This window comes from Girardinichthys multiradiatus, chromosome 15 (genome assembly GCF_021462225.1).
Source record: "Girardinichthys multiradiatus isolate DD_20200921_A chromosome 15, DD_fGirMul_XY1, whole genome shotgun sequence".
Classification (NCBI taxonomy): domain Eukaryota; kingdom Metazoa; phylum Chordata; class Actinopteri; order Cyprinodontiformes; family Goodeidae; genus Girardinichthys; species Girardinichthys multiradiatus.
The window spans coordinates 17,460,373-17,485,687 of record NC_061808.1 but is presented as its reverse complement, the minus strand read 5'-3'; the positions used below and the strand labels follow the sequence as shown (position 1 = coordinate 17,485,687).

Genomic DNA, 25,315 nt, shown 5'->3' with positions numbered 1-25,315 from the left:
GTCCTAGATTCTTTCTGCATAGAGCTTGCTTGTATCCCACAGTCAGACAACATTTCTATTGCCCTTAGGTATGAGTGTATGGGCATGGTTGTTTGTCCTGTTTCTGTGATGCACTGGATGCCAGTCAGACTGTACCCCACCTCTAGCTCAATGACTGCTAAGCCTTGGCCCTCCCTTGACCTTGTAAGGATACGTTGGTATAGATAATGGATGGAGGATTTGATCATCATTCTGTTGTACAAGATTTGTCCCAATTTAATCTAGATTTGTAGTCCTACATGCCTGCCTATTGTTGAAGTAAAAGGAACATGCTGCCATTTATGTCAAAGTGAGTGAAAGGTGTGCTTCTGCCTACTTGCTTTGGTATATTTCTGTATTATTATTATTATTATTGTAATTATTATTATTGTTCTTTTCCAGTTTTTGTTCATGTGGAAATACCGAAAATAAATATCACAAAGATGATATCATAATTGGCAAGTTGATGGCGTACAATATATAAAGGCATAAAGTACAAAAAAAGATACTGTTATATACGCTTATAAATATGGTAAGAGTCGCCTTTCAACGCCAGCATTGTATTTTTCCGCTCCCTTCCCTTAAGAGCCGCTGCTGTCCCTCCGGATTCCGTTCTTAAGGAAATCCGCTCCAGCTTTTCCGTGAAGCCACTGACTCTGAAGGAGGGCAGGTAAACTGAGTCCGGCTCCAGTTCCTACAGGTGGTTGAGTATTCTCCGTGTTTTGGTGAAGACATCTCTTCCCGACTTTTCCTTGCCGTGTTTTTTCCTCCTCCAGCTTGTCTGGTTGAATTTGAATAGACTTTGAGAGGCAACGTCTCTGGTGTACAGCAGCAGGACAAAGTGCCATGCTTTGAAAAACAATAAATATGGCGGGATTCAGGGATTTTACAGCCTTGGAAATAATACTTTTCGCCCTAATGTAGTTTGTTTTCTAAATTGCTTGGTTTTGACGCGAGTTTTTTGTTCATGTGTAGTTTTCGGTGCCGCTAAAGGTTATTGGTATGACTTAAATATGCCCTTTCATCAGAGGACTATTGAGCCGCGCCGTGTGGGTCGGTTATCGGCGAGGGACGGCTGGAAACCAAGGGAGGGAAGCGGGAGTCGCAAACTCCGAAGACCTGTTTTATACTCTTCTCTGGATGAGGTTGGCTGTCATACGCTGACCAGCATAATCCAGCAACTCTCAGACCTTTCCCGACATGCCAGCGACATCTTCCTGGGCATCGAAATGGAGGCAGGGATGGTGTTCAGAAGGTCCTGCAGGATTCAGGGCCGCCTGCACAATCTGCACAATGAGGTCCTGAAGTTGGATCCGAAGAAAGTTCAAATCCGTAAGTTCTGAAAAGTTCCCTTTTCATCATAAACATCACGCTTAAACCCCCGGCATATGTGCAATGATCTGCATTGGCATTTATTATTATATTTATTAGTTGTTACTGAAAGCTTAGATGAATCATTTGGAAGTAAAATTGGCAGCTATAAGACAGGTGTCTAAGGATCTGGTCAGGTCCAAGGTCTGTCACATATTGACACAACGAGGGAGGACTGACTTGTGTCCTCACATGGCCGTCTTTGTCTTCCATCAGATTTATGTTAATATGGGCATCGAGTCCCTTCAAAAATGATGGATGTCCTCTCAGCTAGTTGACCATCTGTGTTTAGGTCTGTATTGGGGCATAAGATCACAGAGAACCTCCCAGACGACATTTCCTCTGCTTCTTCATACAGTTTGAAGGATGTAAACAAAGTTGGTCAACAGAAGGATAATTGGAAAATCGATTTCCTGACTCTGGGATTTTAATTTGTCTTGTGCGTCAGTGTAAAGCTGCACACATTGGTCATATATTAACTTAGGCTCTGGCTGATGGTGTGGTGCCTGAACCAGGCTGTGGAGTGCCAAAAGTGCCACAATCATCAATCTCTTAAATACGTTACAATAAGAAACAAACAAACAAAAAAACCCTACTTATATAAATGCATTGTTATTTCAGTTATATTAAAATTATATAATTATTTCCCAACTCCTGCACCACAATGTGCCTTGTGTGTATTTTTGGAAAAATACATTTAATGGATAAATAAATTGATCAATAAGTATTTCCCACATCAATTTATTATTTTAGCAAAATTCTATTTATATATTAACTCATAAACAGACTAATGGTGCTTGAGTCACTCTGGGGTGTCAAAAGTGCAAGAATGCAACAATTAAATCATTAAATAATTATTTAGATTTGTTTTTATAAAAATAAATGTGCGTGTTTATTTAATGTATCACACATTATTTAAATGTCAGTTTATTACTTAAAATGCTTTCAAAATAACTTCCTTGGTTAATTTAATTGGTTAATTGACAGAGCAAGTGCATGTAGAGTGCCAAAGGTGCCACAAAAAACAGACCAAAAAAATTCTATTTCTTACAAAATAGATTTAGGAAAAACACATTTAATAAGTTATCAAACGAATTGACTGTGAGTTGTTTTTAAATGATGTAAAAATCATACATAATTATTTTTGTATTAAGTTATTTTATGGTTACCGTGCCACAGTGCGCCATGAAATAATTTGCTGTGGCATGTCAAATAGACCGTAGTATCTGATTGGTTAACATGAGACCAGTTATGTTGACTAGATTAGAGCTAGCCACGCCCCCTTGATGGATAAAAGAAACACAGTTTATAACTTGATGGATTAAATAAATTTATGATGTGCTGCAGGCAGCAAAGAATCACCAGATATTATCAATAATGGAACATGTAAATAAGGTAATTGTTAATGTATCCGTTTTAGATGTTTCTTTATTTAAGTAAACATTTAATTATTTGTTTAGCTATTTATCTGTGTCACTTTCAGCGCTCCATAACAAGCAACATTAGTAAGTTCTGGAATAGATCCGAGCCACTCCTTGCTACTGCCTTTAACATAACCCTTTATTATGCTGTATTGTTCATAAACACAGCAGTTATGGCATCGTTACATGCTGATTTCCGGGATGGCTTCTTTGTTTATCTAATTAGCTTCTAAAATATGTTGCAAAGTAGGGTTCAAAGGGCCAGCCCGGATTCCACTAAGCACCAGTGAAAGAGGACGGTTTTGGCTCTGACTCACAGGTTTTTGTTTCCGCTCTTTAGCCGTCCTTGTGACAGTATTAGGTTCATCCTCTCTTGGTTCGGACTGTGACTCAGTCAGAAGTCGTTGTGGGAAATGAAGGCGAGCTGACAGATCCCAGACATGAGTAAGACTGTTGTATGATGAGCAACATGTTGGGAGACGCATAGAAAGACGGGAGTTAGGCTGTCGTCTTCAGGGAGTAAAATCTTCATGAAAAACACATCATGACTCCTCTGTTATCTTCACCTCATGAGGATTTTTAATGCAAACCCTGGTTTCTCCCATTCAAACTCCGATATGCTCCTGCATGGCAGCTGAAGTCAAGTGAAGGAGAGCAGGGCAGGAATGTTGCGATCTGCAGTTGCCAGCTCACACATGGCCCCAAGCACAGCCCCGAGTGTACAGAAGCTCAGACTTCCAATTTATTACAGCACAGACCTGTCAGCTTTACTTTAAATCTTTCCACGCATAAAGGAAAAACCAACAGCACCTGCCTGCCTTGTGAAGGGCCTTCCAGGATTCCTCCAGGAAGAGAGTGCCCCATTTAAATATGTCACATGACCTGGTGGCGTTCTGAATGAAAGCTGATCTTAAACTCGTGTGACTTCATGAAGCAGAGGCAGGCTGTGACATTTCCAAGCTTATGCTGTTACCTGTTTACACAGTTGGATTTGTGGTTCTTCATAATGTGAGCCTTGATAGGACGTAATCTTGTGTTGACTTTTGCTACCCAGCTGCGTTAAATTTGCTGCATTACATCATATATCCTTAAAGGTTGCATGTAAATATTTACCACTGGCAAATCCCTTTTCAGACCTCTATGGATTTTACTTCAGTTCAGAGGTGGATCATATTACTGGGACACCACTATCGAATGGGAGAGTGACATAGAAAATGTGTGTACATCCACCTAAAGTAATCATGGTTGGATTGAACAGGTCAAACGGGATATCTACTTTTGTGTATTTTGCTACCATTAATCCATTTGTGCTGAAGCAGGGGCAAAGTTCAGAGGTCGTTCTGGCAAGCCTCTTTGGGGGAAACACCTGACACACACAGTCAAGAGTTTAAACAAAGCTGGATGGCCTAGCTTGGATTTCCGCTTTAGGCCAAAAGGGCCATGTCATCTGTGTTTGGATAAACAGCCTTCCTTGCTTCACCCTTATGTGTAAAATGAGGCAATCGTTTTGTTTAGAGACTAAATAGTAGCTTAAAATTTCTCAGGTGATGTCTGAGATTAGAGGACATCATGGCATACAGCGTCTAAAGCACTCAGATCATATTACAACTTTACTATATTTTATTAGGATTTTATAGGATAAACCAACACAAAGTTGTGTATAATTGTGAAGGGAATGAAAAGGTGGCATGGGTTCAAAAACTCTTTACTAACAAAAACTTGAATTGTTGCGTGCATTTCTTTCATCCCACTTTACTCTGATATCCATAAATAAAATCCCATTGCAAATAATTACCCTCAGAAGTCACCTAATTAGTAAATAGAGTCCCCCTGTGTGCTATGTAAACTGAGCATTAACCAGTAGGTCTGTGAAGGTCTCAGAAGTTTGTTAGAGAACATTAGTGGAAAAAAACCACCATCATCTCAACATGGAAAGAGAATGGGACAACTGCACACCTACCACGTCTTTGTTGTTCACCTAAACTGACACTCAAAGCAAGGTGAGCATTAATCAGAGAAACAGCGATTCAAGAGACCCATAGTACAGGTCCTTCTCAAAATATTAGCATATTGTGATAAAGTTCATTATTTTCCATAATGTCATGATGAAAATTTAACATTCATATATTTTATTCATTGCACACTAACTGAAATATTTCAGGTCTTTTATTGTCTTAATACGGATGATTTTGGCATACAGCTCATGAAAACCCAAAATTCCTATCTCACAAAATTAGCATATTTCATCCGACCAATAAAAGAATTGGTTTTTAATACAAAAAACGTCAACCTTCAAATAATCATGTACAGTTATGCAGTCAATACTTGGTCGGGAATCCTTTTGCAGAAATGACTGCTTCAGTGCGGCGTGGCATGGAGGCAATCAGCCTGTGGCACTGCTGAGGTCTTATGGAGGCCCAGGATGCTTCGATAGCGGCCTTTAGCTCATCCAGAGTGTTGGGTCTTGAGTCTCTCAACGTTCTCTTCACAATATCCCACAGATTCTCTATGGGGTTCAGGTCAGGAGAGTTGGCAGGCCAATTGAGCACAGTGATACCATGGTCAGTAAACCATTTACCAGTGGTTTTGGCACTGTGAGCAGGTGCCAGGTCGTGCTGAAAAATGAAATCTTCATCTCCATAAAGCTTTTCAGCAGATGGAAGCATGAAGTGCTCCAAAATCTCCTGATAGCTAGCTGCATTGACCCTGCCCTTGATAAAACACAGTGAACCAACACCAGCAGCTGACACGGCACCCCAGACCATCACTGACTGTGGGTACTTGACACTGGACTTCTGGCATTTTGGCATTTCCTTCTCCCCAGTCTTCCTCCAGACTCTGGCACCTTGATTTCCGAATGACATGCAGAATTTGCTTTCATCCAAAAAAAATACTTTGGACCACTGAGCAACAGTCCAGTGCTGCTTCTCTGTAGCCCAGGTCAGGCGCTTCTGCCGCTGTTTCTGGTTCAAAAGTGGCTTGACCTGGGGAATGCGGCACCTGTAGCCCATTTCCTGCACACGCCTGTGCACGGTGGCTCTGGATGTTTCTACTCCAGACTCAGTCCACTGCTTCCGCAGGTCCCCCAAGGTCTGGAATCGGCCCTTCTCCACAATCTTCCTCAGGGTCCGGTCACCTCTTCTTGTTGTGCAGCGTTTTCTGCCACACTTTTTCCTTCCCACAGACTTCCCACTGAGGTGCCTTGATACAGCACTCTGGGAACAGCCTATTTGTTCAGAAATTTCTTTCTGTGTCTTACCCTCTTGCTTGAGGGTGTCAATAGTGGCCTTCTGGACAGCAGTCAGGTCGGCAGTCTTACCCATAATTGGGGTTTTGAGTGATGAACCAGGCTGGGAGTTTTAAAGGCCTCAGGAATCTTTTGCAGGTGTTTAGAGTTAACTCGTCGATTCAGATGATTAGGTTCATAGCTTGTTTAGAGACCCTTTTAATGATATGCTAATTTTGTGAGATAGGAATTTTGGGTTTTCATGAGCTGTATGCCAAAATCATCCGTATTAAGACAATAAAAGACCTGAAATATTTCAGTTAGTGTGCAATGAATCTAAAATATATGAATGTTAAATTTTCATCATGACATTATGGAAAATAATGAACTTTATCACAATATGCTAATATTTTGAGAAGGACCTGTAACTCTGGAGGAGCTGCTGAGCTCCATGGCTCAGTTGGGAAAATCAGGACAACTATTAGTCTGGTCTGCAAATCTGGCTTTTATGGCGGAGTAGCTAGACGATTTGTTGAAGATTGTTGAAAGAAAGGTAGTAGAATTCATGTTTGTAGTTTGACCCAAACCAGATGGCAGACACAGCAAAACACTTGGAAGAAGGTGTTCTGCCCAGATGAGACCAATGAACTTTGTGGCCTGCATGTAAAATGCTGTGTGTTGAGAAAAACTAACCCTGAACATCACCCTGAACACAGCATCCCTGCATACGTTTGCGCAAAGTCCATGTCAAAATTGAATCAAAAATCTGTGGCTTTAAAAGATTGCTGATCACAGACATAGTTCATCCGATCTGACTGAGCTTGGGGTATTTTGCAAAGAATGAGCATAAACTGTAGTCTTTAGATGCGAAAAGCTGGTGGAGACATACCCCAAAACACTCGAAGCTGCATACACAGCAAAGGTTGGCTCTACAAAATCTGGACTCAGGTGTTCTAAACACAAAGGCATGCCACACTTTTCAGATTTTCATAAATAATTGACAAGTATGGTTATTTCCTTCCACTTCACCTCCAGCTTTGTGATGGTCAATAATATAAAATCCCGGAAAAATACATTAAGGTTTGTAGTTGGAACGCAACAAAAATGTGAAAAAGTTCAAGGTAGTGTGAATACTTCTGCCTGGCAGTATGTGAGGGGTGTGAATACTTCTGCATGGCAGTATATGAGGGGTGTTTTTCCTATATGTTTTACACCTGGTTCTTCAGCCAAATATAGCTCAGTGCTGAACTTGGAGTATTTCATTTTTAATGATGAATCTAGGTCAAACTGGTGAAGGTTAATTGGAGTTAGATGAGTCTCGGGGCTTCCCTGTCAGAGCTCTTGATGCCCACCAGGTGGATCTTGGAAACGCGCGCACACACACATTCACACAAATGGAGCAAAAAGGGAGTTGGTTCTAGCTGACCCACTGTTGCCAATAGTCCATCTTGTCTTTCCCTCACACTCTTACACACTAAGCACTGAGCATTCCTCCTCTATCCCTCAGATATTTATAGGCATACAGTCTTTGACTGATCTTTCATCTGCTGCATGCTATCATGCTGAGGGTGTGTTGCTATGTTCAAGTGTTTCTTTAGGATCCCTGCGTGTCTGTGGGAACATGCAGTAGTATTCGTTGATGGACAGTTGTTACTCAGACTGGGAGTGCTCTGGTTGAGTTGCATAAACTCGTCTGACTGAGATCCAAGTTTGTTTTTCTTTCAAACCACTTTCATGCCCGGATAAACTAATTACAGTTTTGTTTTTATTTCTTTTCCGGTTTGCCACCCAAAAGATGCTCATGTAAGCCACATTTATTCCTGCGTGGCTTCTCTTTACTCGCTATTCACTCTGTCTCAGCCCAGTTCCCTGCCTTTCATCGACGGAGAGCAGTCATTACGCTGACAGAATCCACAAGTCGGTTCCCACAGAACTCGCTCCAGAGAGAGGAGCCTGGCCTGGTTCTAGAGGTCAACACACTCCCATGGGGAACAAAAGATTCAGGTCCAGTTGTACAGACAGAGAAATCAGTGTGAGGGGGAAAACGGGAAAAATTACTCGGAAAGAGCTGTAACATTCGGAGAATTGGTACTGAGCTGCATCTGATGTGGACTGAATGACAGGGTTCCTATGCAGTCTGGAAAAGTTTAGGAAATTTTAGCATTTTCCAGGTCTGGAAGAATGTTGGAAGAATATAGAAGTGTGGAAATGTGTCTAAAGCTTGTGTCCTTTCTTCCATCCTTCTTTCTTAGCATTCTTCCTTGTTCCGGTCTTGTGTCCTTCTGCCTTCCCTCACTCCTTCCATTTCCTTTCTCATTTGCTTCTTTCCTTCCTTTTTCTAACCTTCTGCCGTACTTTCTTGCCTTTTAACTTTCTTTTTTTCCTCTTCCCGTCTTGTGGCTTTCTTTCTTTCCATCTTTCTTTCTGTGCTTCCCCTCTCCCTCGTGTCCTTCTTTCCTGCATTTACTGTACGTCCAACCTTCTATCCTTTCTTGTGTCCTTTTGAAACTACTTACTTCCTTGTGTCCTTCCTCTATGCCTTCTTTGTCCTTCCTTTCTTTCCATCCTTTTATCTTTTATTTCTTCATTGTGACCTTTCTCCCTTTTTTCCTACTGTCCACCCTTCCTTCTTTTTGTTCTTACAGTCTCCGGTTTTTGCAGGTTTCATAGTTACAGCCTAGACAGTGTAGAAATAACACCCTTCTTTGTCATCATGCATGATGCTGCTACAATAGATGCATTCTTCTCAGCCGTTGTGTCTACTTTTAATAGAGAACAACTCCCTTACAATGATTTGATGAACCCCAGTTGGGTTGAATAAAATGGCTGAATCGGTTCACACTGACCTGACTGCTGGTAAAACCAGATTTGAGCTGCATGGTTAAATAATTCACTCTGCATAGCACACTCATGTGTTTTAGCAATAATTTCTCACCAGATATGAATTATCTGATGGCTCCTGTTTTAAAATACACTTGGTTTCCGGCTTCTTTCAGTTTCCGTTGTTTCTGCTTATTGAGCTGAAGTGAGATATTTTAGTGCTGAAACGTACAGATTAGGCCTATAAGGTCATAGTAAGAGAGTTAAAGAAAAATATGTACATATGTTCCTCTGTGCTTTGTCTGACCGTTTTCTAAGATTTCTCAGATTTGTTTCACACAGTATGAAATTTAAGTGTTTTTTTTATCAGTGATGTGCACATGTGGAAGTATGCTCTCACATTTAAAGAACCCACATGTGGGACTTGCGTGCTAGCTAGTTAGTAGTTGAGGTTGCTGTGGGATAATAAGCAGCCAATAAGGAGAGGGTTTAATCTCCGCTGTGGTGATGGTTTTTCGAGACAGGACAGACTGGGAGTCCCCAGGGAAGCTGGATCTCATTTCTTTTGGTGTCTTTCTGTAAATCTCAGCTTCCACATGTTTATCATTTCACACAAACAGTAGATGTTTTAAAAGTTTTGCAAATGCACACATATACAGTACAGACCAAACGTTTGGACACACCTTCTCTTTCAAAGAGTTGTCTTTATTTTCATGACTATGAATATTGTAGCTTCACACTGAAGGCATCAAAACTATGAATTAACACATCTGGAATTATATACTGAACAAAAAAGTGTGAAACAACTGAAAATATGTCTTATATTCTAGGTTCTTCAAAGTAGCCACCTTTTGCTCTGATTACTGCTCCACACACTCTTGGCATTCTGTTGATGAGCTTCAAGAGGTAGTCACCTGAAATGGTTTTCACTTCACAGGTGTGTCCTGTCAGGTTTAATAAGTGGGATTTCAAGCCTTATAAATGGGGTTGGGACCATCAGTTGTGTTGTGCAGGAGGTGGATACAATACACAGCTGATAGACCTACTGAATAGACTGTTAGAATTTGTATTATGGCAAGAAAAAAGCAGCTAAGTAAAGAAAAACGAGTGGCTATCATTACTTTAAGAAATGAAGGTCAGTCAGTCCGAACAATTGGGAAAACCTTGAAAGTGTCCCCAAGTGCAGTCGCAAAAACCATCAAGCGCTACAAAGAAACTGGCTCACATGAGGACCACCCCAGGAAAGGAAGACCAAGAGTCACCTCTGCTGTGGACGATAAGTTCATCCGAGTCACCAGCCTCAGAAATAGCAGGTTAACAGCAGCTCAGATTAGAGAACAGGTCAATGCCACACAGAGTTCCAACAGCAGACACATCTCTAGAACAACTGTTAAGAGGAGACTGTGTGAATCAGGCCTTCATGGTAAAATAGCTGCTAGGAAACCACTGCTGAGGACAGACAACAAGCAGAAGAGGCTTGTTTGGGCTAAAGAACACAAGGAATGGACATTAGACCAGTGGAAATCTGTGCTTTGGTCTGATGAGTCCAAGTTTGAGATCTTTGGTTCCAACCACCGTGTCTTTGTGCGGCGCAGAAAAGGTGAACGGATGGACTCTACATGCCTGGTTCCCACCGTGAAGCATGGAGAAGGTGTGCCTGCCTTCCTCCCTGCCTGCCTGCCTTCTTTCCTTCCTTCTGCTCTTCCATCCTTCTCTTGTGTGCTTTCTTCCTTCCTTGTGCACTTCCATCCTTCCATTTGCTCTTACTTCACTTGTTCTCTATCCTTTTCTTGCTCACTTTCTCGAGTTTTTCTTTTTCTTTTCATCCTAACCAATGTTCATCCTTCTTGTCGTTTCCCCTTCATCTTATCTCTTATTCTTTGTGTCCTTCCTTTGGCACTTCCACCTTTAGTTTTTTGTTTTCTTATGCCCTCTCTTCACTTATTTCTTGTGCATTTCCTTCCTTCCTTCTGTTCTTCCTTCCTCATGTTCTCTCTTCTTTTTCCATCCCTTGTCCTTCCTACTTCCCATTGTTTCTAGAATCCTTCCTTTTTTGTCTGTCTGTCTGTCTGTCTGTCTGTCTGTCTGTCTGTCTGTCTGTCTGTCTGTCTGTCTGTCTGTCTGTCTGTCTGTCTGTCTGTCGTGTTGCAGGTTCTAAATGAGCTGAGAACTGTTTAAATGAAAAATGTGTCTCTAGATATATCTGCTAAACTATGGACTCATTTTCTTCTCTTCACTTGACCAAAAAAAAAAAAAACAGCGAGTAACTTTGTTTTTTGGGAGCTAAACAGGCGCACTGCTGAAAAACATTTTAGTGAACTAGATTTTGTGTTAAATATTGTTTGTATTAAATATCTGCTATAAGTCAAAGTGTAACTAGGGACAAAACTTGAACAGTTTTAGTTGGGATCATTGGCCCTTCTTACTAGATTGTTCTGTGGTTGCATTCATACCAAAGAAATGAGGTTTGGTTAATTTGTACACTCCACAAGATTTTATTTAGAGCTAAAGAGTTCCAGTTTGAGGTCACGCTAGAGATTTTTACACAGCTATTGTTGAAGAGGAAAAATATCACACACAACCAGATGTTTGGGTCAAAATGTATTTACTTGAGAGACAAACAGGAGCGGAGCTGCCAGCAAATCCCTGTTTGAAACTCTTCATGACAGATGAGCTTGCATGATATTTTTTCCCAGCTCCCATGTGGCAAATTAATGGCAAGAAATATTGTCCAGGAGACAGGAATGGTGTGGCAAAAATATTTTTTAAAGAGGCAAAACATTTTAAAACATTTTCAATTAATGCATGGCTCTGTCAACATAAATGTCATATAATACATCATCATATCCGTTTCCATCAGTTTCTTTTCTTTGTTCTGTTTTCCTTTGTCTCTTCCTGTTCTTTCACATGTTTTCCACAGCGTTCCTCTCTCATCTCCTCCATTTTCTGCCCTTTGATGTCACTCCTCATACTATACTCACCACAACAAAGACATGACCCCTGCTCCCCTTCATCGTCTGCTTGCTTTTTCTCTTATAATTAGAGGTTCATTCTGTGATTCCATCTTGTTTTAAAAATGTCCTTCCTCATATATGCTTGTTTTTGCCCTGTATCATTCTTATTATTGTGTTTTAAGTACACAACAGTTCACCAGCATGTCTCCGCAGTCCATGTTATGTAGGAAGAAAGAGACACACACACACACAGTTGTTTTACTCTGTGTCGCACACAACTTGTTGGATTTCTGCCCCTAACAAGTCATAAAGCTCTGAATTGCAGGGGACTTTTTGCGGTTTTGAATAAAATCTAAATAATGTAAAATGTCTTGAACCATAACCATAGCTGGCCTTTACCATTTTCCAAATAAACAAATGAATTAGAGGGTTTTATTTTTCTATTGCTATGGCTTTGCATTTCACAACTGGCAGTATTAATTTGAAATATATTGTATTATAACCTTCCATAGTAATACCACGATGCTTTGGTATTTTGATGTTCTGAGATTACTATCTGGTTATTTGCTGATCTACCAGCTCAGGTAGGCAGCCTGCAGGTAGCACATCAACACTTGCTTTTAGCAATGATTATTCAGACTGAAGGTAAAATAGTGACATGTTCATTATTGCAGTCCTAATAATATCTAAAACATTTATTTATTGTTGTTTTTTGGAATTTTTACATAGGCTTTCGCAAAAATCTAAATTTAAACATCTGCTGAGCTCAGTAGTTTTTAAGTATTTGAGCTAATTGTGTAATTTTGCTCTTTATAGAGTAACACTGAGTGTAAGGAACTGACATTAGCTGGTTAGTTGGGCTATCTGCTCTCTTGTAGCCAGCCTGCAGTCAGCTGCTGAACGGAACATGCTGCTGAAGCTTGCCAACTGTAGTTTTAAAACAGCAATGCCTTAATAAAGAGTCATAGGTTTTGCTACTTTAGTTTGAATGACTTGACTGTTTCTTGGCAGTCTCTTTTCCACCTTCTGACTGGTAGTGTTTAGCAGCAGGTTGTGGGAGGGGCAGAGCTCTATATTCCATACAGTCTAAGAAAAACACCTGTTATTCTGGCACTTTCTTTGGCCCCTCCACTGAAGTGGACCAGCTGGTCCAGTCCTGGGATTGGTCCTGGGATCGGTAAAAGTGAAAATTCAACACCTTCAGTTGGCCCAGTTTACTTTCACACTTTAGACTTTATTTTAAACCAAACAACGTCATGCTGTTGCAACGGATTGTTTAGGGGGCAGTATTGCGCTGAAGAAAAAAGCACGAATTAGAAAGTCCGCCTCAGGGGGGCTTCTGTTACTACTTTGGTGTTTAAATGTAGTTGTGCAGGTGTACCCCTTCACTACGCAGTCCACGTAGCCCCACAAGTCATTTTAAAACTCTTTGGATTCGCACTCTTCCCTTGTTTTTCCTCTACTTCTTCTTTACTTAAATGTGCTGTTCTTATGTTACATCCTCTCTTCCTGCTGTTGGTATGCTGGCCTGGCACACATTCACACTGGAAGCAAACCGCCCAAGGGTCTAGGGGACCGTTCCAGGGTACGGTTCTCTGGTGTGTTTCAGGGTTCAGGATAGCTTCACACGGACATAATCTGCTCCAGAATCAGACTCTGGCACAGGACAAAGTGTTCCAAAGATTTGGTGTGAAAACACTGTAAGCTTGGTCGATATGTAACCTATTTTTGCATTTTTGTTTTTAGTTTTGCATGAGAGTTGAGGGTGATTTGGGAAACATGCAGCAGCCTTAAATCACAGAGGAATATTGGCTTATGTTGTTGTTGCAGTCTGACTAGCCTTCACATGTGGATTTTGTTTTCATTTATTTGTATTTATGCAATTTATAGTTTGGCTCTTGTCTGTCTGCCTTGATATAGGTTGTTTATCCTGTGAACCAGACGGGATGAGGGGTTTTAGAGTTCAAGAATAGCTTTTTTTGGAAGTCTCAGATTGTTGAAAGATCAAGTAGATAGGCTCCACTGATGTAGGTTTAGGGGTCTTATTCTTTGTCATTCAAGTATCTCTAGAGTGGCTTGATTTGCAGGCAACACAGTAAAAAACAAATTCTAAACTTTTAGCAGCTTGCCCATTGATCCTGCAGTACAGTACCATCCACTGTGTACAGCCTATGTTACACACAAGTAACCATCTTTGGGGAAAAACCCCAGTTTGGGTTTCAAAACACCCCCGGGTGTCCACATTGACTCAAGGAGCACCTATGTTCTGTACCGCTTGACATTTTTACAACACAGCTTGCTGTGCAAAATCTGTTTTCGTAAGTTTTATTTTAGAAGAAGGATCGTGTAAAGCCACACTCTAACCTGCTTTAATGGTAGCAACTTAAATGCTAAACGGCATCCTGTATGTAATATGATAGCCTATCAGTGGCATGTCAGACAGGATAGCAGGCAAACATGCATCTATACAGTACATGGTGACAAGCTGCAGCAGATGGTGGCTCGTCTAACAGGAACATTAAGGCTGTTGTTATCCTGCATTTGCAATTGCTACATTTACACTCTGAAAAATAAACAAGGATTTTCTTTTCTGACACTAAACTAACACACAGGCTAATACAGCCATGCTTAACGACTGAGTGACTGCCATGTACTGCATCCATCCTTGTTAAGCACATAAAAACTCATTTTGTGTAATTATGCTCTGAAGAAGAAACGACACGGGATATATTAGCACTGGTGGAATAACGCCCAGTGCAAACCCTGACTTCTGTGAGAACCTGCTGTTGTAGATTCCATTTAGCTGTTTTGGATGAAACATTCGCATTTTAAATCCAGATACAGAGAGATGAGAAGTTGGGGTGAAGCCTCCCTCTGTTATATTTGGATTGGCAGAGGAGTCATTTCAAACAGCTGTTGGCTGAGTGTTTTTGGACATAAATTTAATCCTCTAAACATCGGTGACCTCGCATAACTTGAACTTCCTCAGCTGAATAAACAAGACTGCAAGGGTCAAAGAGTTTTGTTCTTTTGCAGAAAGCAACTTTTACACTTGAGACTTTATTTGTGCGTTCCATCCTTTGCATGGAGCAACTTCTCCTCCTTTGCAATATCGGTAGTTTAAACACAAAATTGGAGGAAATGCACTATGTAATAGGCTGGCTCCATTTTAGTTTTGGCTAGATCCATAGTTTTGCGATGAAGAAGTCTGTAAGAGCTTTGTATCAGCTGTCAGCACCGTAAGGAGATGATGGTGGCGTGAAGCAGAGCTGCTGACAGTGTTGAGGTGAGCTCTGTTTACTGTTGCATCAGAGGCTTTGTAAGGAGAGAAATCCCTTAAGGATGAGAAAGTTCACTCGCCAGGCTGCTGCTTTGTTTAACATGCTAAAGTTTTTCTTTCCCTTTTTGATGACAAAAATAAGTTAACACAACTATGATTCTGGTCTTTTTTTTAAAAATAAATGCTTATTTCCTGCCCATTCCCACCCTGTAAGTCTGAATGTTTGTATCGGAGCAGCAACAAAATATGCTGACCTCAGTTCATTTCAAAAGGTTTAATCGTCCTCATATTGATCTAGATCATTGTGTAAATACTCCACCCTGTACTGTACTAGTGACTGCAGTTCGTTTTCCTTTGACCCTTTTGTTTTAAACAGGCTTGGGCCGCTGTGAGATTCTTACAGTATAACCTGGAGTGAAAATGCTGTGGTTAACAAATGTATAAGTTAATCAATTTTTAGCAACAACTATTCCTACTGTTGCTCACAAGTAACATAATATCTATTACAGTTAGAATAATGTTATCTGTAACATTTTTGTTATTTTGATAAACTTAGACTTAAAGCTGCAGTAGGTAACTTTCGTAAAAATGTGTTTTTAACATATTTGTTAAAACTTTCACTATGTCCTGACAGTAGAATATGAGACAGATGATCTGTGACAAAAATCAAGCTCCTCTAGCTCCTCTCAGTGGTCCTACTGCCATTTGCAGAAATACACCGCTCCCAGTCAGAACCAACCAATCACAGCCTGGAAAGATGTCTTAGCAGTGTCAATCATGCTTGTGTACGCACTGGTCACACCCCTCCCCAGCACAGCGCTTAACGTCGTTCAAGCTAAAGATTGCTGGTGTGCTGCAGCTGTGCTAATGGTGGAGAAACAGCCTAACGTTACACTAAAACTGACAATTTCTCAAGTGGCACCAGCTCGGAAAACAAATACAAGTAAACAGAAGAAGGCCAATGATGAAAAGCAAGCTAAATGGTCACGGCAGGCTCCTTTGTGGGGGAGGAGCTGTGGATGGAGGACTGTAGCACAGGAGAGAGCTAGGTGGAGGGACCTGTAAGGTGTGCTTGTTCAAACTTTCAGGCTAAGTCCAGGTTTCCTCAGAAGTCCTTACTGCAGCTTTAAGCACCAACATAAAATAAGGCTGTGCAATGTTAGGGACAATGGAATGTTGTTGAATACTGTGATGGAGTTATAGATTGCAGCTAACAATTTCCTCACCCTTATTCTTTTCCATCATTTCAATGTCCCTAAGACTCTCCCAGGCGCTAAGGATATAAATACATGAAATATGGAGGTAAATTATGTCAAAAGTCCAAATTTATTTTTGATAAACACAGTTTGAATGCATGTTACCTAAAATATTACAGTCCACTCTAGAATAAACAATAAGGATGAGTGATTTAAACATTTATCATGTTATTTTGTGTTTATTGCAATGAAAGTTATACTTCGAAAATCTTTTATACATCTATCACTGCATATAGCCAGGGTCCCAAAAAAGGAAATTGGTTGAAGGTTTTCGGTCTAAGGAAATCCAGCTGATTGCATTGAGTTACTGACTTTGCAGCATTTCCTCCTCTTGATCGAGTATGTGGTGACAGTGGACGGTTGGAGTTTTCATTGTGTCCATGAGTTATGATGGGAATAGGGATTAACCCAAGGAAAAGGATCATCCCAACTCATATATTTAATGCAATAGTGAGAAAGGTGAGTACAACATGCAAAGACAGACTCATTTTTGCTGAGTTTATTTTGGGCTTTGAAGGCGGTGTGAGATTTTCCTGTCAAAAGTGGAACATTATAAGATGCCTTGGGGCAGAACATGTCTTGGGACACTCAGCATGTGAGGTTTTGTTTGTGGTGCAAAAGCTGCAAAAAGATCATGCGTGGAGGGATTGGTAGGATCAATAAAGCCTGGAGCCATTTTTACCTAAAGGGACAGGGAACTGTCAATATACAGAGTGGTTTTAGGTGTTGACATGAATCTGCACCTTATTTGGTTAGAAATATTGTGTATGGATTTTCTTTTGTCTTAGAAAATATTGAATGTTTCAAAGACTGAGTCCGTTCTGTCTGGTTTTTTAATGTTTCCAGCCCTTTTTATTGCCATGCCTCTCTGGGTTTGTCATTTCTGTATAATTAGCTATATGCAACTTTTGAGTTAGAGCTTTGTTTTTTCTGATCATTTGTTAAATAATGACAAAAAAAAAATCAGCTGTAAAGTCATGCTTTTATTTTTCCATGTCTAGTCTGATGCAGGTCATCTGTGCTTCATCAATCTTCTCTGCATGGCTGTTCAGCAAAAACATGAGCATGTGTTTGTTTCTCTGTGAAATATGACATACTGCCAGCTGGAATCCCCATTGGCTACTGAATTTTCCCCAGTAGCAGCTTGAGCCGTCTGCCTTATCTACAGAGACTTTATTGTGTGGGGAAGTTCATGGGGGATGTGTGTTCAAAACTTTAGATCCTTTGAAAGCTTCCATCACTACTTGGAGTCATTAAAACCTAAGATTTACAGCTGTTAGTCACTTTCAGCAATCTCTATGGTGTTGTAAATGTAGATTGGAATACAATTAAGGTAAGGTAAGGTAAGGTAAGTTTATTTATATAGCGCTTTTCAGTAACGAGACACTCAAAGAGCTGTACATACAATTACAATACAATCACAAAGAACACAGAAAAACAAATCAAATGCTAAGAAATCTAAAAATCTATGAATCCTTCTGAGAAATCTAAAAATCTCTGGTCAATATTACAATGATACAGATAACATTACTAATCCCTTGGGTTTTACTGGTAAGAGCTGGTTCTAAACCAATCTTTCTAAAGAGGTAATTATATCATTCAGTCCTCTATGTAGGGGAAAGCATCTTGTGCTAAGAAGTCTTATCATTCCACTGAATTCTAACTAGTGAAGCTGAGTCACTGGTACAAAACAGCTTTAATCCACATTTTCAGGTGCTAATAATATATATTGCTTTTACTGGTGCTGAAGTTGAACTAAGTAATCTAATTAAGAAAGCTGGGTCATTGGTGTAAGAGCAGCTAAAGTCCAAGTTACTAATAATGTTTGGTTTTCAATGGTAAAATCTATGAAAAGTAAAAAAGAAATTAATGTTCTTAAACCTATAAAAGGTGCACCACTGTCTACAAGTTTTAAAGCACACCTAATATCTTTATACTTTGTTTCCATGCAGCCAGTTTCCTGGAGTTTTTAAAGTGGTCTTCATCTGTGTTTGATCAGCATGGCAGGATTTTGTAAAATGTGCTTTGAAAAATCTCAAGTTGAGGACAAAGAAGTGACATCTCCTATAAATATGATCTCCAGACGTACATGTGAGGTCAGGCACTGATGTGGGATGAGAAGTCCTGACTCACGGTCGCTGCTGTAATTTATCCTAAAAGTTTTCTGTCAAGGAGAGCTCAGGGCGCTGTGCAGACCAGTGAGATTCCTCCACGCCAAAAACTCCCTCATTCATCTCCTTATGGACATCTCCTTTGTGCACTTTTGTGCAGTCATGTTGGAACAGGAAGAGGCAATGCCCAAACCGTTCCCATTGCTACGTTGCAGCATTAAGAGTACCTTTACATGGAACTTAGGGGGCTGAGCCCACCCTCTGAAAAACAGCCCCACACCATAATCCCATCTGTACCAAACTTCACATTTGACACAAAGTCGGGTAATGAGTTCACCTGTCAACCTCCAAACCCAGATTCATCCATTGGTTTACCAAGCAGGGGTTTGGAGTTCTGGAGCTACTGACTCTACAAAAAGTTGGCAGTACTGATTAGATTCTTTAAGCAGATGTTTATGATTTATGAAACTTTCCTTGTTTTTAAAATACAAACAAACACCAAAAAATTCTGCACGGTGGCACAGTTGGTAGCACTGTTGCCTTGCAGCAAGAAGGTCCTGGGTTCGATTCCCGGCCTGGGGTCTTTCTGCATGGAGTTTGCATGTTCTCCCCGTGCATGCGTGGGTTCTCACCGGGTACTCCGGCTTCCTCCCACAGTCCAAAGACATGCCTGTTAGGTTAATTGGTTTCTCTAAATTGACCTTAGGTGTATGAATGAGTGTGGATGGTTGTTTGTGTGTTGCGATGGACTGGCGATCTGTCCAGGGTGTACCCTGCCTCTCGCCCATAGACTGCTGGAGATAGGCACCAGCTCCCCCGCGACCCACTATGGAATAAGCGGTAGAAAATGACTGACTGACAGACTGACCAAAAAAGTCTTAATCATCCCTAAATTAAGAAGCTCTACTTTTAGGAAATTAAATGTTGTCTCACCTCATGAACTGAATATATCAATGCACCCCTCTGTGTTGATACATTTCAACACACAGAACATTTCATTAGAAATATTTAGCAAACAAATGTGTTCAAATGTGCTTTCCTGACTGGTGCTCCTTAGAAGTGCGTTTCTTTGAAATCCAGCGTTTGTGTGTCTGTGTTGGTGAAAGAGGTCCTCTCCTGCCACACTGTGGGACTGGGCCTTAAGAGTCAGTGATGGGGATTATGAAGAGGATAATTTCATATAACTACAGAGTGGTTTAATCTTCTTGGTCCCAGTTGGAGTCTGAACAACCATTAAAGAAGGCAGAATGAGGTTGTAAAGATCAGACAATAATGGCTGATGGGAAACCAAGCTTGTATATGTCTACAGATGTCTTACCTGTTGGTTTATAGGAATTATGGCTGTGGGAGGATGTAATTATGGATATGAGTAATTGCATGTTACTTTAGGCTGTGGTAAATGTTGACTTTACTGCTTCCTCTACAGTACAAACCATATCCTCTGAATATATCATGGTCTGTCTGAGCTTTTTCCGCTGCTGTTGTTGGCTTCAGTGTTTTCCCTCTGTGCCAGTCATTGAGGTCTTTGCTTGTCTATACATTCTTATGATGCCAGATTTTGAAAAAATGAGACGTTTTGCAGACTGGTGGCATTTCCATCCCAGATCTGACTGTCCGGCTTCGTAGTGTTAAGATGCTGTCCGTTGAAGATGAGAAAGGGGTTAAATTTGAAAATAGACCAAGTTTTTAGTCACGAGCTTGAGTCCTGAGGTCACTGCCAGGTAAGGTATGTTGACTCAGCTGTATGTGGAAGGAAACTGGGTTCATTTGCAGGACAGGGACCGGCTATTACCATTATATTTAGGTGTTTTCTTTAGCTACAGGTGAACTTAAGTCCTTTCTGTAGACAGTCTTTAAGATGCCAATTATTAGTTGGTACACCAGAGCTTTCATTGTTAGGGCAATGCATTTACCATGTAATGTGTAGCAGATACATTAACATACTGGATCATTAGGCTAGGAAATGAGTCACCAAGAACTGAATGCATTTAAAGGGACAGCTTCAGGCCATAGGACATAATGCACTTCTGTGGTACCGGTGTATCAGGTAACTATTGTTGTCAGCGGTGTCATCTTTGCTGTAGCTTTTGTTGGATAGTTTCACTCGTGTTTGATACCCTGCTGTCTGTGATGAATCTGGTTTCTTAAATTGCAGGGATTTTACCCAGTCTGGAAAAATATCTGAAAATTTCCGGGTCCGGAAAGGATGTAAAATAGACTGTAGAAAAAAAGTTTGTTGTTCCGTCTGTCCATTCGTCTGTCCATCTATCCATCCATCCAGTTCCTGGCTTTCGCATGTTTGGTATTTTAATCCTAACCTCCATTGAACATCTGCTGTAAATTCACAACTTTATGGTAAAAATTGGCCTGAGAACACTATAAATCTGAGTCTGAAAATAAAGTCTATGTACCCTGAATATAATAGTAAGAGACAGCGAGAGTTGTCCAGCTGAGATTACTTCTGTTAAAAGATTTATTTGTGGAACAAAAGATTGTTGACTTAGTAGTTGATTGACTGCCTTTCCTCTTCTTTGGATTCTTAAATCGGGTTTTCCGACACACAGATACACACACATATCCCTCCTTCGTTTGATCCAGTTGCCTGAGTGGGGCCCCAAAGCAGCTAACAAGGCTGCGACACATAAAATAAATCCCTCACCACGCCCTTCTGCACTAAAACACCCTTAGCTCCAACAGTGTGCCTCTGAAGTCTGCTAACACTCAACTGACTCAGTCCTATCAGCCGCATCTCTAGTTTTATGGGCGTCACTCCACCTTCATCCTCCTGGGACAGTTGGAGAAACTCATTGTAGAGGCTCCAGGTCCTGAGTGAGGCAGGTAATGATCCAAGTGAGGGCTCTTGGTCTTTGGGGAGCAATGCTTTCCCCCCTCTGAGATCCTGCAAGTCTGGAGATGAGACTAAAGGTCTTTGTTGTGGGAATAGTGAGGCAGTGATCAGTGGTCTGGATGGAAATGTCAGATCCCCCAGGGCTGAGAGGAAAAGGCAAATCCATCAGTCTTTCTGTTTTATGTATCTTTATGTACAATTCAGGTCTTTGTTCAGGATTCATCTGTTTTCTGTCAGCTTTTTCTGCTATATTTTCTCACTCTTTGTCTTTAATCTTTGACTGAATGGAAATGCTCACATTAATGAAATAAAAACATAAAAGAAGTTTCTTTAACCCCAGGATTTATCCTTTATATGGATTCAAACAGACTGTAATCACTGGGTGTGTATGCAGATACGCTGCAATGGATATTTCCTGATATAAGCGTACGCCTTGTTGTTCTCGCATACAAAACAGAGGCACAGGTTACTGGCATGTCCACCTCTTTGCTTATGTTCACTCTGACTCTCTCAACCTAGTCCTTTCAACTGTGAGATTAATCCCATTTGCATTCCCTCTTCCTTATTGTCGGATTTTTATGTCCTTTTTCAAGAGCACATTTTGCATTTGTCCTTGAGGAAATGAGATAGTTGCTCATTCCTTTCAGTTGACCAGCACAGTCACATAAGCAAAATGTCTTGTTGAGCACAAAAACAGCCATTCTTGACCGATTTTGAGATGTTACAACATGCTGAAAGCCCTGCTACATTCCTAACGTAGTGTCCCAAAAAACCTTTTCATACCCCTGGAGCTTTTCCACATTTTGTCACAGTACAAACCACAAACATCAATGTATTTTATTGGGATGTATGTAAAAATCTAAACAAGGTGTCATCCCTTTTTTTTCCACCCTCCCTGAATAAATGTTTTGTAGAACCACCTTGTCTTGCTATTATAGCTACCAGCTTTGCACATGTACAGGGGTTGGACAATGAAACTGAAACACCTGGTTTTAGATCACAATAATTTATTAGTATGGTGTAGGGCCTCCTTTTGCGGCCAATACAGCATCAATTCGTCTTGGGAATGACATATACAAGTCCTGCACAGTGGTCAGAGGGATTTTAAGCCATTCTTCTTGCAGGATAGTGGCCAGGTCACTACGTGATACTGGTGGAGGAAAACGTTTCCTGACTCGCTCCTCCAAAACACCCCAAAGTGGCTCAATAATATTTATATCTGGTGACTGTGCAGGCCGTGGGAGATGTTCAACTTCACTTTCATGTTCATCAAACCAATCTTTCACCAGTCTTGCTGTGTGTATTGGTGCATTGTCATCCTGATACAGTAAAGGTGGACTCATCAGAGAACAATACATGTTTCACATTGTCCACAGCCCAAGATTTGCGCTCCTTGCACCATTGAAACCGACGTTTGGCATTGGCATGAGTGACCAAAGATTTGGCTATAGCAGCCCGGCCGTGTATATTGACCCTGTGGAGCTCCCGACGGACAGTTCTGGTGGAAACAGGAGAGTTGAGGTCCACATTTAATTCTGCCGTGATTTGGGCAGCCGTGGTTTTATGTTTTTTGGATACAATCCGGGTTAGCACCTGAACATCCCTTTCAGACAGCTTCCTCTTGCGTCCACAGTTAATCCTGTTGGATGTGGTTCGTCCTTCTTGGTGGTATGCTGACATTACCCTGGATACCGTGGCTCTTGATACATCACAAAGACTTGCTGTCTTGGTCACAGATGCGCCAGCAAGACGTGCACCAACAATTTGTCCTCTTTTGAATTCTGGTATGTCACCCATAATGTTGTGTGCATTTCAATATTTTGAGCAAAACTGTGCTCTTACCCTGCTAATTGAACCTTCACACTCTGCTCTTACTGGTGCAATGTGCAATCAATGAAAACTGGCTACCAGGCTGGTCCAATTTAGCCATGAAACCTCCCACACTAAAATGACGAGTGTTTCAGTTTCGTTGTCCAACCCCTGTAGAAATGGACATTATTGCCCATTCTTCTTTCACAAAATAGTTCCAGCTCAGTTAGATAGGATGCAGAGCATCTGTTGTGAACATCAAGTCTTGCCACTAATTCTTGGTTGGATTTAGGTCTGGGCTTTGACTGGGCCATTCTAACACTTAAATACACTTTGATCTAAACCATTCCATTGTAGCTTTGACTGCATTTTTAGGATCCTTGCTCTGTTGGAAGGTGAACCTACATGAGTGGTATTACAAATGCATGCCATACCTAAAAGGCATGTATAATTTTCCTTCCACACTATTTATGTGCTGCTTTGCTGTTATTTAAATCCTAAAGATGTATGTTTCTGCTTGTAAAATGATGAAATGTGAAAAAGTTCAAGGAGTGTGAATACTTTTGCAAAGCAGTGTAAGAAGAGTAGATTGTTTCCTGTGTGGGAGCGAGGAATCTACGACTCTTAATAAACGAGTAACCTCTCCGTTGACAGCAAGAATTCGTAATAAGTGGCTTCTGTTTCTTTGTTTGCTAGTATAAAATGTTTAATACCTAAATTGCGGTTATCGTTGAAACTAAACACAGTACAAGAATTTCAAAGTCCAATAGCTGCATGTCTAAAGTGATGTATATCAGGTTTCTACTGAGCGAAGATGGTCAACTTGTGTGCAAAACATGCAACAATAACATGCAAAAAAGGGACAGAAACCTGAATAAAAAAAAATCAACTGCTTTTAGCTAGCTCTTTGTGATACTTGGACAGTTACAATCCTAATACACTGTTATCAGCAACTCTGTCCTAAAAATAACTGGGTTTTATGTTTGCCGGATTAACACAAGCTGCATCATCTTAAAGTGGAACTAAACCCCAAATCAACTTTTTTTGCAGATAAAATGTAAATTTTGCCTTAAGGGTTCTATCTTTATGATACTGTGCATTTTTTTACATTTTCATGTAAACTTGTTTAATTCTGCAATATTTGTTCTAAAACCGTCTTAGTGCTGCCTTCTTTGGGTTGAACGGTGGTTACCACAGTTGAATTTTCCTATTGGTTCAAATGGTACAGCTTGGTGCATGTCTACGTCACAGTTACACGTTCGGGTATAAAACTATCTCACTTGCAATATTCTGGACATGAGAAAACTGCATTAATAAAAAATACTATTACTAGTATACTAATACTGGAACATTATCAATATGAATGTAGGTAGGCTATACATTCAACCTTCTTTCATTAATTCTGATCCAACAACTTATATTCCATTCAGTTTTTTTATAGAATTTGCATTGTATTTAAGTCGTTTATTGATAACATATTTAGCGGTAGCAGTAGATAAATGCTGCTGGGCGTGGTCTTTGAATTTGAGGAAATTGGTCCTGGAAAGTCCTTGAAAGGTCCTTTAAATTTGATGTTAACCAAGGTTTATACCTTCGATCATATGCTTTAGTTGAGATAATATAAATCAACATGTAAACGTTCTGAAAGTTTGCTACTGCTTAGAATGTTGATGTGTAACATTGAAAGAATGTTATACATCACCGGCTTTTATATTCATATAAAAGCCGCTGGATTTGTATTCACAGAACCATGGATGGATGTGCAGAAAAAGAAAAAAGCTTTTCAGATTTAAATTGACTTTTAAAGATTGAAACACCACCACGATGTTTCTATACACAAAGCAAAAAATGCCTGAAAGCATGAAAAAAGGTAAATGCTTCAAAAAGATGGAAAAATACTCCAAAAGCAAAACTTTTAAACAAGAACTGATATCTAAATTTATTGGTAAAATTTCATAATCTTTATTTTATGTATCGAGCGAGAATCACTGTTTACAAAGTGTCCTACAAAATTAGCAGAAAAAGAATGGAAAGCCCCAAAAGCGTGTTCTGTTATAACTGTGTGGCAAAATGTTATTTATAAAAGAATATAGCATTCATAAATCAGAGTGAAGGTTCCCTGGTACTTTACTACGATTTTAGGTGCATTAGAGTTGGAAAGTATTTATTCATCTATCTTGGGACTACTTTAAGTCAAAATG

At 40.3% G+C, this 25,315-nt stretch overlaps 1 protein-coding gene across 1 annotated transcript in view; it reads left to right on the top strand.

Annotated features, from left to right (window-relative positions):
- Positions 1 to 680: 680 nt before the first annotated feature.
- The window catches only part of LOC124881782 (wiskott-Aldrich syndrome protein family member 2-like), a 36,851-nt gene continuing 12,216 nt past the window's right edge, over positions 681 to 25,315 (top strand). Inside the window, exon 1 of the mRNA XM_047387557.1 lies at positions 681 to 1,350. Coding sequence (XP_047243513.1) covers positions 1,032 to 1,350 — 319 coding nt within the window. The 5' untranslated portion in view covers positions 681 to 1,031. The remainder of the gene's footprint in view (positions 1,351 to 25,315) is intronic.